This window comes from Poecile atricapillus, chromosome 39 (assembly GCF_030490865.1).
Source record: "Poecile atricapillus isolate bPoeAtr1 chromosome 39, bPoeAtr1.hap1, whole genome shotgun sequence".
NCBI classification, from domain to species: domain Eukaryota; kingdom Metazoa; phylum Chordata; class Aves; order Passeriformes; family Paridae; genus Poecile; species Poecile atricapillus.
The window spans coordinates 1,323,823-1,336,267 of NC_081287.1; the positions used below are offsets into that span (position 1 = coordinate 1,323,823).

At 56.8% G+C, this 12,445-nt stretch overlaps 1 protein-coding gene across 2 annotated transcripts in view; it reads left to right on the forward strand.

Moving 5' to 3' along the window:
• Positions 1–12,445, forward strand: part of LOC131591265 (transportin-2) — a 56,325-nt gene that overhangs the window by 17,961 nt on the left and 25,919 nt on the right. For both annotated transcript variants that reach the window (XM_058861775.1, XM_058861774.1), the window contains exons 9-11: positions 3,907–3,967; positions 5,870–6,038; positions 9,831–9,983. In XM_058861775.1, coding sequence (XP_058717758.1) covers positions 3,907–3,967; positions 5,870–6,038; positions 9,831–9,983 — 383 coding nt within the window. The remainder of the gene's footprint in view (positions 1–3,906; positions 3,968–5,869; positions 6,039–9,830; positions 9,984–12,445) is intronic.

The following is a 12,445-nucleotide window of genomic DNA, read 5'->3' on the forward strand; positions in this document are numbered from 1 at the left end:
CCTGAACACCCTGCCCAGCTGACAGCACACCTGGTGCAGTGAGTGACCCAAAACACCCCAAATTCACCCCAAAATCACCCCAAAATCCACCCTGAACCTGTCCTGAACCTGTCCTGAACCTGTCCTGAACACCCTGCGCAGCTGACAGCACACCTGGTGCAGTGAGTGACCCAAAACACCCCAAATTCACCCCAAAATCCATCCTGAACCTGTCCTGAACCTCCTGTACAACTGACAGCACACCTGGTGCAGTGAGTGACCCAAAACACCCCAAATTCACCCCAAAATCCATCCTGAACCTGTCCTGAACACCCTGCCCAGCTGACAGCACACCTGGTGCAGTGAGTGACCCAAAACACCCCAAATTCACCCCAAAATCCATCCTGAACCTGTCCTGAACACCCTGTACAACTGACAGCACACCTGGTGCAGTGAGTGACCCAAAACACCCCAAATTCACCCCAAATTCACCCCAAAATCCATCCTGAACCTGTCCTGAACCTCCTGTACAACTGACAGCACACCTGGTGCAGTGAGTGACCCAAAATCACCCAAATTCACCCCAAAATCCATCCTGAACCTGTCCTGAACACCCTGCCCAGCTGACAGCACACCTGGTGCAGTGAGTGACCCAAAACACCCCAAATTCACCCCAAATTCACCCCAAAATCACCCAAAATCCATCCTGAACCTGTCCTGAACACCCTGTACAACTGACAGCACACCTGGTGCAGTGAGTGACCCAAAATCACCCAAATTCACCCCAAAATCAACCCAAAATCCATCCTGAAGCTGTCCTGAACCTCCTGTACAACTGACAGCACACCTGGTGCAGTGAGTGACCCAAAATCACCCAAATTCACCCCAAAATCCACCCTGAGCCTGTCCTGAACACCCTGCCCAGCTGACAGCACACCTGGTGCAGTGAGTGACCCAAAATCACCCAAATTCACCCCAAAATCCACCCTGAGCCTGTCCTGAACACCCTGCCCAGCTGACAGCACACCTGGTGCAGTGAGTGACCCAAAATCACCCAAATTCACCCCAAAATCACCCCAAAATCCATCCTGAACCTGTCCTGAACACCCTGCCCAGCTGACAGCACACCTGGTGCAGTGAGTGACCCAAAACACCCCAAATTCACCCCAAAATCACCCCAAAATCCATCCTGAACCTGTCCTGAACCTCCTGTACAACTGACAGCACACCTGGTGCAGTGAGTGACCCAAAACACCCCAAATTCACCCCAAAATCCATCCTGAACCTGTCCTGAACACCCTGCCCAGCTGACAGCACACCTGGTGCAGTGAGTGACCCAAAACACCCCAAATTCACCCCAAATTCACCCCAAAATCCATCCTGAACCTGTCCTGAACCTCCTGTACAACTGACAGCACACCTGGTGCAGTGAGTGACCCAAAACACCCCAAATTCACCCCAAAATCCATCCTGAACCTGTCCTGAACCCCCTGTACAACTGACAGCACACCTGGTGCAGTGAGTGACCCAAAACACCCCAAATTCACCCCAAAATCCACCCTGAACCTGTCCTGAACCTCCTGTACAACTGACAGCACACCTGGTGCAGTGAGTGACCCAAAATCACCCAAATTCACCCCAAAATCCATCCTGAACCTGTCCTGAACCTCCTGTACAACTGACAGCACACCTGGTGCAGTGAGTGACCCAAAACACCCCAAATTCACCCCAAAATCCATCCTGAACCTGTCCTGAACCCCCTGCCCAGCTGACAGCACACCTGGTGCAGTGAGTGACCCAAAACACCCCAAATTCACCCCAAAATCCATCCTGAACCTGTCCTGAACCCCCTGTACAACTGACAGCACACCTGGTGCAGTGAGTGACCCAAAACACCCCAAATTCACCCCAAATTCACCCAAAATCCATCCTGAACCTGTCCTGAACCCCCTGTACAACTGACAGCACACCTGGTGCAGTGAGTGACCCAAAACACCCCAAATTCACCCCAAATTCACCCCAAAATCCATCCTGAACCTGTCCTGAACACCCTGCCCAGCTGACAGCACACCTGGTGCAGTGAGTGACCCAAAACACCCCAAATTCACCCCAAAATCCATCCTGAACCTGTCCTGAACCTCCTGTACAACTGACAGCACACCTGGTGCAGTGAGTGACCCAAAACACCCCAAATTCACCCCAAAATCCATCCTGAACCTGTCCTGAACCTGTCCTGAACACCCTGCCCAGCTGACAGCACACCTGGTGCAGTGAGTGACCCAAAACACCCCAAATTCACCCCAAAATCACCCCAAAATCCATCCTGAACCTGTCCTGAACACCCTGCCCAGCTGACAGCACACCTGGTGCAGTGAGTGACCCAAAACACCCCAAATTCACCCCAAAATCACCCCAAAATCCATCCTGAACCTGTCCTGAACACCCTGCGCAGCTGACAGCACACCTGGTGCAGTGTGTGACCCAAAATCACCCAAATTCACCCCAAAATCCACCCTGAACCTGTCCTGAACCTCCTGTACAACTGACAGCACACCTGGTGCAGTGAGTGACCCAAAACACCCCAAATTCACCCCAAAATCCACCCTGAACCTGTCCTGAACCCCCTGTACAACTGGCAGCACACCTGGTGCAGTGAGTGACCCAAAACACCCCAAAATCACCCCAAAATCCATCCTGAACCTGTCCTGAACTTGTCCTGAACACCCTGCCCAGCTGACAGCACACCTGGTGCAGTGAGTGACCCAAAATCATCCAAATTCACCCCAAAATCCATCCTGAACCTGTCCTGAACACCCTGCCCAGCTGACAGCACACCTGGTGCAGTGAGTGACCCAAAACACCCCAAATTCACCCCAAAATCCATCCTGAACCTGTCCTGAACACCCTGCCCAGCTGACAGCACACCTGGTGCAGTGAGTGACCCAAAACACCCCAAAATCACCCCAAAATCCACCCTGAACCTGTCCTGAACCTCCTGTACAACTGACAGCACACCTGGTGCAGTGAGTGACCCAAAACACCCCAAATTCACCCCAAAATCCATCCTGAACCTGTCCTGAACCTGTCCTGAACACCCTGCCCAGCTGACAGCACACCTGGTGCAGTGAGTGACCCAAAACACCCCAAATTCACCCCAAAATCCCCCAAATTCACCCCAAATTCACCCCAAAATCACCCCAAATTCACCCCAAATTCACCCCAAAATCCATCCTGAACCTGTCCTGAACCTCCTGTACAACTGACAGCACACCTGGTGCAGTGAGTGACCCAAAACACCCCAAATTCACCCCAAAATCCACCCTGAACCTGTCCTGAACCTCCTGTACAACTGACAGCACACCTGGTGCAGTGAGTGACCCCAAAACACCCCAAATTCACCCCAAAATCCATCCTGAACCTGTCCTGAACCTCCTGTACAACTGACAGCACACCTGGTGCAGTGAGTGACCCAAAACACCCCAAATTCACCCCAAAATCCATCCTGAACCTGTCCTGAACACCCTGCCCAGCTGACAGCACACCTGGTGCAGTGAGTGACCCAAAACACCCCAAATTCACCCCAAAATTCACCCCAAAATCCCCCAAATTCACCCCAAAGTTCACCCAAATCCCCCCAAATCCCCCCAAATTCACCCCAAATTCCACCAAATTCCCCCAAATCCCCCCAAATTCACCCCCAAATCCCCCCAAATTCACCCAAAATCCCCCAAATTCACCCCAAAATCCCCCAAATTCCCCCAAATCCCCCAAATCCCCCCAAATCCCCCCAAATTCCCCCAAATCCCCCCAAATTCCCCCCAAATTCCCCAAATTCACCCCAAATTCACCCCAAATTCACCCCAAATCCCCCCGAAGTTCACCCCAAATCCCCCAAATTCACCCCAAATCCCCCGCTCCCGGTTCCAGGCTGATCCCGATCCTGGTCCATGGCATGAGGTACTCGGAGATCGACATCATCCTCCTCAAGGTGCGCACTGGGGGAACTGGGGACACTGGGGATACTGGTGGGGCTGGTGTGTCTGTACTGGTGTCACTGGTGTCGCTGTACTGGTGTCACTGGTGTGTCTGTACTGGTGTCACTGGTGTCACTGGTGTCACTGGTGTCACTGGTGTCACTGTACTGGTGTTACTGGTGTGTCTGTACTGGTGTCACTGGTGTTACTGGTGTCACTGTACTGGTGTTACTGGTGTCACTGTACTGGTGTCACTGGTGTCACTGGTGTCACTGTACTGGTGTCACTGGTGTCACTGTACTGGTGTCACTGGTGTCACTGGTGTCACTGTACTGGTGTCACTGGTGTCACTGTACTGGTGTCACTGGTGTCACTGGTGTCACTGGTGTCACTGGTGTTACTGGTGTCACTGTACTGGTGTCACTGGTGTCACTGGTGTCACTGTACTGGTGTCACTGGTGTGACTGGTGTTACTGGTGTTGCTGTACTGGTGTCACTGGTGTCACTGGTGTCACTGGTGTGTCTGTACTGGTGTCACTGGTGTCACTGGTGTTTCTGTACTGCTGTCACTGGTGTCACTGGTGTCACTGGTGTTACTGGTGTTACTGGTGAGGCTGTACTGGTGTCACTGGTGTCACTGTACTGGTGTCACTGGTGTCACTGTACTGGTGTCACTGGTGTCACTGTACTGGTGTCACTGGTGTCACTGGTGTCACTGGTGTTACTGGTGTTACTGGTGTTACTGGTGTCACTGGTGTCACTGGAGATGATGACAGCTCTGAGCTGATCCCCGTGATGGTCACTCGTGTTTGTACTGTCTGATCCCCGCGCCGCGTCGCGATATAATAACGCCATATCGCGACATGACACCACCATATCGAGACATAACACCACCATATCGCGACATAACACCACCATATTGCGACATGACACCCCCATATCGCGACATGACACTGCTATATCACGACATGACCCCAGCTTGTCACGACACGACCCCAGCATGTCACGACACGAGCCCGCCGTATCACACCACCACCTTATCGCGACACGACACTGCCATATCACAACCTGGTGCCGCCATATCACGACATGGCATCACCATGCTGCGATATAACGATGCCATGTCGCGACATGAACCCGCCATATCATGACATAACACCACCATGTCACGACACAACCCTGCCATATTGCGACATAACACCGCCATATCGTGACACGATGCCGCCATATCGCGACGTGACATCACCGTGCCGCGATATAACGCTGCCACGTCGCGACATGAACCCACCATATCATGACATAACGCCATGTCACGACACAACCCTGCCATATCGCGACATAACACCGCCATATCATGATGCGATGCCGCCATATCGCGACATGACATCACCGTGCCGTGATATAACGATGCCACGTTGTGACATGAACCCGTCATATCACGATATAACACCGCCATGTCACGACACAACCCTGCCATATCGCGACATAACACCGCCATATCATGACGCGATGCCGCCATATCGCGACATGACATCACCGTGCCGTGATATAACGATGCCACGTTGTGACATGAACCCGCCATATCACGATATAACACCGCCATGTCACGACACAACCCTGCCATGTCGCGATATAACGATGCCATGTCGCGACATGACCCTGCCATATCACGATATAACACCACCGTGTCACGACACAACCCTGCCATGTCATGATATAATGATGCCATGTTGCGACATGACCCTGCCATATCACAATATAACACCACCACGTCATGACACAACCCCGCCCTATCACGATATAACGCTGCCGTGTCGCGACACAACCCTGCCATGTCGCGACATAACACCGCCATATCGCGATATAACGCTGCCACGTCGCGACATGACCCCGCCATATCGCGATATAACGCTCAGGGTGACGTGGAGGAGGACGAGGCGGTGCCGGACAGCGAGCAGGACATCAAACCGCGCTTCCACAAATCGCGCACGGTGACGCTGGCGCACGAGGAGCAGCGCGGGGGCGACGGCGACGGCGACGGCGACGACGAGGATGACGACGACACCTTGTCCGACTGGAACCTGCGTACGGCAACGGGGGGGACTGGGGGGGACTGGGGGGGTCCCTGAGGGGGGTTTGGGGGGTCTGGGGGGGTCCTGGGGGGGTTTGGGGGGTCCCTGGGGGGGGTTTGGGGGGGTCCCTGGGGGGGTCCCTGGGGGGGTTTGGGGGGTCTGGGGGGGTCCCTGGGGGGGTTTGGGGGGTCTGGGGGGGTCCCTGGGGTGGGTTTGGGGGTCCCTGGGGGGGTTTGAGGGGGTCTGGGGGGGTCCCTGAGGGGGGTTTGGGGGGTCTGGGGGGGTTTGGGGGGTCCCTGGGGGGGTCTGGGGGGGGTTTGGGGGTCCCTGGGGGGGGTTGGGGGGTCCCTGGGGGTCCCTGCGGGGTTTGGGGGTCCCTGGGGGTCCCTGGGGTGGGTTTGGGGGGTCCCTGGGGGGGTCTGGGGGGGTCCCGGTGGGGATTTGGGGGGTCTGGGGGGATCTCAGGGAGGTTTGGGGGTCCCTGGGGGGATCCTGGGGGGAGTTTGGGGGTCCCTGCGGGGTTTGGGGGGTCCCTGGGGGGCTCTGGGGTGGGTTTGGGGGGTCCCTGGGGGGTTTAGGGGGGGTTGGGGCATCCCTGGGGGTGTTTAGGGGGTTTGGGGGTCCCTGGGGGGGTCCTCAGGGGGTTTGAGGGGGTCTGGGGGGAGGTTTGGGGGGTCCCTGGGGGGGTTTAGGGGGTCTGGGGGGGTTTAGGGGGAGTTTGAGGGGTCCCTGGGGGGGTTTAGGGGGTTTGGGGGGGTCCCTGGGGTGGGTTTGGGGGGTCCCTGGGGGGGTTTAGGGGGTTTGCGGGGGTTTAGAGGGGGTTTGGGGCATCCCTGGGGGGGTTTAGGGGGGGTTTGGGGGGTTCCTGGGGGTCCCTGGGGTGGGTTTGGGGCGTCCCTGGGGGGGTTTGGAGGGTCCCTGGGGGGGTTTAGGGGGTTTGGGGGGTCTGGGGGGGTTTGGGGGGTCCCTGGGGGGGTCCCGGGGAGGTTTTGGGGGTCTGGGGGGGTCCCTGGGGGGGTCCCTGAGGGGGGTTTGGGGGGTCCCTGGGGGGGTTTAGGGGGTCTGTGGGGGGGTTTAGGGGGTTTGGGGGGTCCCTGGGGGGGTCCTGGGGGGGTTTGGGGGGGTTTGGGGGGTCCCTGGGGGGGTTTGGGGGGTCCCTGGGGGGGTTCCTGGGGGGGTCCTCGGAGGGTTTGAGGGGGTCTGGGGGGGTTTGGGGGTCCCTGGGGGGTCCCTGGGGGGGGTTTGGGGGGTCCCTGGGGATTTGGGGAGGTCTTTGGGGGGTCCCTGGGGGGGTTTAGGGGGTTTGGGGGGTCCCTGGGGGGGTTTGGGGGGTCCCTGGGGGGGTTTAGGGGGTTTGGGGGTCCTTGCAGGGTTTGGGGGGTCCCTGGGGGTCCCTGGAGTGGGTTTCGGGGGTCCCTGGGGGGGTCCCGGTGGGGGTTTGGGGGGTCTGGGGGGGTCTCAGGGAGGTTTGGGGGTCCCTGGGGGGGTTTGGGGGTCCCTGAGGGGGGTCCCTGGGGTGGGTTTGGGGGGTCCCTGGGGGGTTTGGGGGAGTTTAGGGGGGGTTTGGGGCATCCCTGGGGGGGTTTAGGGGGGGCCTGGGGGGGGTTTGGGGTGCAGATTTGGGGTCTGTGGGTTTGGGGTCTGTGGGTTTGGGGTGCAGATTTGGGGTCTGTGGGTTTGGGGTGCAGTTTTGGGGTGCAGATTTGGGGTCTGTGGGTTCGGGGTGCGGGTTTGGGATCTGTGGATTTGGGGTCTGTGGGTTTGGGGTGCAGATTTGGGGTCTGTGGGTTTGGGGTGCAGATTTGGGGTCTGTGGGTTCGGGGTGCAGATTTGGGGTCTCCCCCGGTTTTGGGGTGCAGATTTGGGGTCTGTGGGTTTGGGGTGCAGATTTGGGGTGCAGATTTGGGGTCTGTGGGTTTGGGGTCGGGATTTGGGGTGCAGATTTGGGGTCTGTGGGTTTGGGGTGCAGATTTGGGGTGCAGATTTGGGGTCTGTGGATTTGGGGTCTGTGGGTTTGGGGTGCAGGTTTGGGGTCTGTGGGTTCGGGGTGCAGTTTTGGGGTCTGTGGGTTTGGGGTCTGTGGGTTTGGGGTGCAGATTTGGGGTGCAGATTTGGGGTCCCCCCCGGGTTTGGGGTGCAGATTTGGGGTCTGTGGGTTTGGGGTGCAGATTTGGGGTGAAGATTTGGGGTCTGTGGGTTTGGGGTGTGGGTTTGGGGTGTGGATTTGGGGTCCCCCCCGGCTTTGGGGTGTGGATTTGGGGTCTGTGGGTTTGGGGTGCAGATTTGGGGTGCAGATTTGGGGTCTGTGGGTTCGGGGTGCAGTTTTGGGGTGCAGATTTGGGGTGCAGATTTGGGGTGCAGATTTGGGTTTGGGGTGCAGATTTGGGGTCTGTGGGTTCGGGGTGCAGATTTGGGGTCTGTATTTGGGGTCTGTGGGTTTGGGGTGCAGATTTGGGGTGCAGATTTGGGGTCTGTGGGTTCGGGGTGCAGATTTGGGGTCTGTGGGTTTGGGGTGCAGATTTGGGGTGCAGATTTGGGGTCTGTGGGTTTGGGGTGCAGATTTGGGGTCTGTGGGTTTGGGGTGCAGATTTGGGGTGCAGATTTGGGGTCTGTGGGTTTGGGGTGCAGATTTGGGGTGCAGATTTGGGGTCTGTGGGTTTGGGGTGCAGATTTGGGGTCTGTGGGTTCGGGGTGCAGATTTGGGGTCTGTGGGTTCGGGGTGCAGATTTGGGGTCTGTGGGTTCGGGGTGCAGATTTGGGGTGCGGATTTGGGGTCTGTGGGTTTGGGGTGCAGATTTGGGGTGCAGATTTGGGGTCTGTGGGTTTGGGGTGCAGATTTGGGGTGCAGATTTGGGGTCTGTGGGTTTTGGGTGCAGATTTGGGGTCTGTGGGTTTGGGGTGTGGATTTGGTGTCTGTGGGTTTGGGGTGCAGATTTGGGGTGCAGATTTGGGGTCTGTGGGTTCGGGGTGCAGATTTGGGGTCTGTGGGTTTGGGGTGCAGATTTGGGGTGCAGATTTGGGGTCTGTGGGTTTGGGGTGCAGATTTGGGGTGCAGATTTGGGGTCTGTGGGTTTGGGGTGCAGATTTGGGGTCTGTGGGTTTGGGGTGCAGATTTGGGGTCTGTGGGTTCGGGGTGCAGATTTGGGGTGCAGATTTGGGGTGCAGATTTGGGGTCTGTGGGTTTGGGGTGCAGATTTGGGGTGCAGATTTGGGGTCTGTGGGTTTGGGGTGCAGATTTGGGGTGCAGATTTGGGGTGCAGATTTGGGGTCTGTGGGTTTGGGGGTGCAGATTTGGGGTCTGTATTTGGGGTCCCCCCGGGTTTGGGGTGCGGATTTGGGGTCTGTGGGTTTGGGGTGCAGATTTGGGGTGCAGATTTGGGGTCTGTGGGTTCGGGGTGCAGATTTGGGGTGCAGATTTGGGGTCTGTGGGTTTGGGGTGCAGATTTGGGGTCTGTGGGTTCAGGGTGCAGATTTGGGGTCTGTGGGTTCGGGGTGCAGATTTGGGGTGTGGATTTGGGGTCTGTGGGTTTGGGGTGCAGATTTGGGGTCTGTGGGTTCGGGGTGCAGATTTGGGGTGCAGATTTGGGGTCTGTGGGTTCGGGGTGCAGATTTGGGGTGCAGATTTGGGGTCTGTGGGTTTGGGGTGCAGAATTGGGGTCTGTGGGTTCGGGGTGCAGATTTGGGGTGCAGATTTGGGGTCTGTGGATTTGGGGTCTGTGGGTTTGGGGTGCAGATTTGGGGTCTGTGGGTTTGGGGTGCAGTTTTGGGGTGCAGATTTGGGGTCCTGACCCCGTTGCCGGCGCAGGGAAGTGCTCGGCGGCGGCTCTGGACGTTTTGGCCAACGTGTTCCGCGAGGAGCTGCTGCCCCACCTGCTGCCCCTGCTCAAGGAGCTGCTCTTCCACCTCGAGTGGGTGGTCAAGGAGTCGGGGATCCTCGTCCTGGGGGCCATCGCCGAAGGTGGGTACAGGGGACCCCAAAAACGGCACCAGGGACACCAAAAACGGCACCGGGGACACCAAAAACGGCCCTGGGGACCCCAAAAACGGCACTGGGGACACCAAAAACGGCACTGGGGACCCCAAAAATGGCCCTGGGGAGCAAAAAACAGCCCTGGGGACCCCAGAAATGGCCCTGGAGACACCAAAAATGGCACCGGGGACACCAAAAATGGCCCTGGGGACCCCAAAAATGGCCTTGGGGACACCAAAAATGGCACCGGGGACACCAAAAATGGCCCTGGGGACACCAAAAACGGCACCAGGGACACCAGAAGTGGCCCTGGGGAGCAAAAAATGGCCCTGGGGACCCCAAAAACGGCACCGGGGACACCAAAAACGGCCCTGGGGACCCCAGGAACCACCCCAGGGACCCCAAAAATGGCCCTGGGGAGCAAAAAATGGCCCTGGGGAGCCAAAAACAGCCCTGGGGACCCCAAAAACGGCACCGGGGACACCAAAAATGGCCCTGGGGAGCAAAAAATGGCCCTGGGGAGCCAAAAACGATCCTGAGGACCCCAGAAATGGCACCGGGGACCCCAAAAATGGCCCTGGGGAGCCAAAAAGAGCCCTGGGGACCCCAAAAACGGCACCAGGGACCCCAAAAACGGCACCGGGGACACAAAAAACGGCACCAGGGACCCCAAAAACGATCCTGGGGACCCCAAAAATGGCCCTGGGGACACCAAAAATGGCCCTGGGGACCCCAAAAATGGTTCATTCCCAGTTCATTCCCAGTTCATTCCCAGTTCATTCCCAGTTCATCCCAGTTCACTCCCAGTTCAATCCCAGTTCATTCCCGCTTCTTTCCCAGTTCATTCCTGGTTCATTCCTGTTCATTCTTGGTTCGTTCTCGGTTCATTCCCGGTTCATTCCCAGTTCATCCCAGTTCAATCCCAGTTTATCCCAGTTCAATCCCAGTTCAATCCCAGTTCAATCCCAGTTCAATCCCAGTTCAATCCCAGTTTATCCCAGTTTATGCCGGTTGCAGGCTGCATGCAGGGGATGGTTCCGTACCTGCCGGAGCTGATCCCACACCTGATCCGGTGTCTGGGGGACCGGAAGGCGCTGGTTCATTCACTCCCAGTTCAATCCCAGTTCAATCCCAGTTCAATCCCAGTTCACTCCCAGTTCATTCCCAGTTCAATCCCAGTTCAATCCCAGTTCACTCCCAGTTCATTCCCAGTTCAATCCCAGTTTATCCCAGTTCAATCCCAGTTCATTCCCGTTTCATTCCTGGTTCATTCCTGTTCATTCTTCTTTCGTTCTCGGTTCATTCCCGGTTCATTCCCAGTTCATTCCCAGTTCAATCCCAGTTCATCCCAGTTCAATCCCAGTTCAATCCCAGTTTATCCCAGTTTATGCCGGTTGCAGGCTGCATGCAGGGGATGGTTCCGTACCTGCCGGAGCTGATCCCACACCTGATCCGGTGTCTGGGGGACCGGAAGGCGCTGGTTCATTCACTCCCAGTTCAATCCCAGTTCACTCCCAGTTCAATCCCAGTTCAATCCCAGTTCAATCCCTGTTCAATCCCAGTTCAATCCCAGTTCAATCCCAGTTTATCCCAGTTCAATCCCAGTTCAATCCCAGTTCACTCCCAGTTCAATCCCAGTTCATTCCCGTTTCATTCCTGGTTCATTCCTGTTCATTCTTGGTTCGTTCTCGGTTCATTCCCGGTTCATTCCCAGTTCAATCCCAGTTCAATCCCAGTTTATCCCAGTTTATCCCAGTGTATCCCGGTTGCAGGCTGCATGCAGGGGATGGTTCCGTACCTGCCGGAGCTGATCCCACACCTGATCCGGTGTCTGGGGGACCGGAAGGCGCTGGTTCATTCACTCCCAGTTCAATCCCAGTTCAATCCCAGTTCAATCCCTGTTCAGTCCCAGTTCAATCCCAGTTCAATCCCAGTTCAATCCCAGTTCAATCCCAGTTCAATCCCAGTTCAATCCCAGTTCATCCCAGTTTATCCCGGTTGCAGGCTGCATGCAGGGGATGGTTCCAGTTCAATCCCAGTTCAATCCCAGTTCATCCCAGTTTATCCCGGTTGCAGGCTGCATGCAGGGGATGGTTCCGTACCTGCCGGAGCTGATCCCACACCTGATCCGGTGTCTGGGGGACCGGAAGGCGCTGGTTCATTCACTCCCAGTTCACTCCCAGTTCAATCCCAGTTCAATCCCTGTTCAGTCCCAGTTCAATCCCAGTTCAATCCCAGTTTATCCCCAGTTCAATCCCAGTTCTCTCCCAGTTCAATCCCAGTTCAATCCCAGTTCTCTCCCAGTTCAATCCCAGTTCAATCCCAGTTTATCCCAGTTTATGCCGGTTGCAGGCTGCATGCAGGGGATGGTTCCGTACCTGCCGGAGCTGATCCCACACCTGATCCGGTGTCTGGGGGACCGGAAGGCGCTGGTTCATTCACTCCCAGTT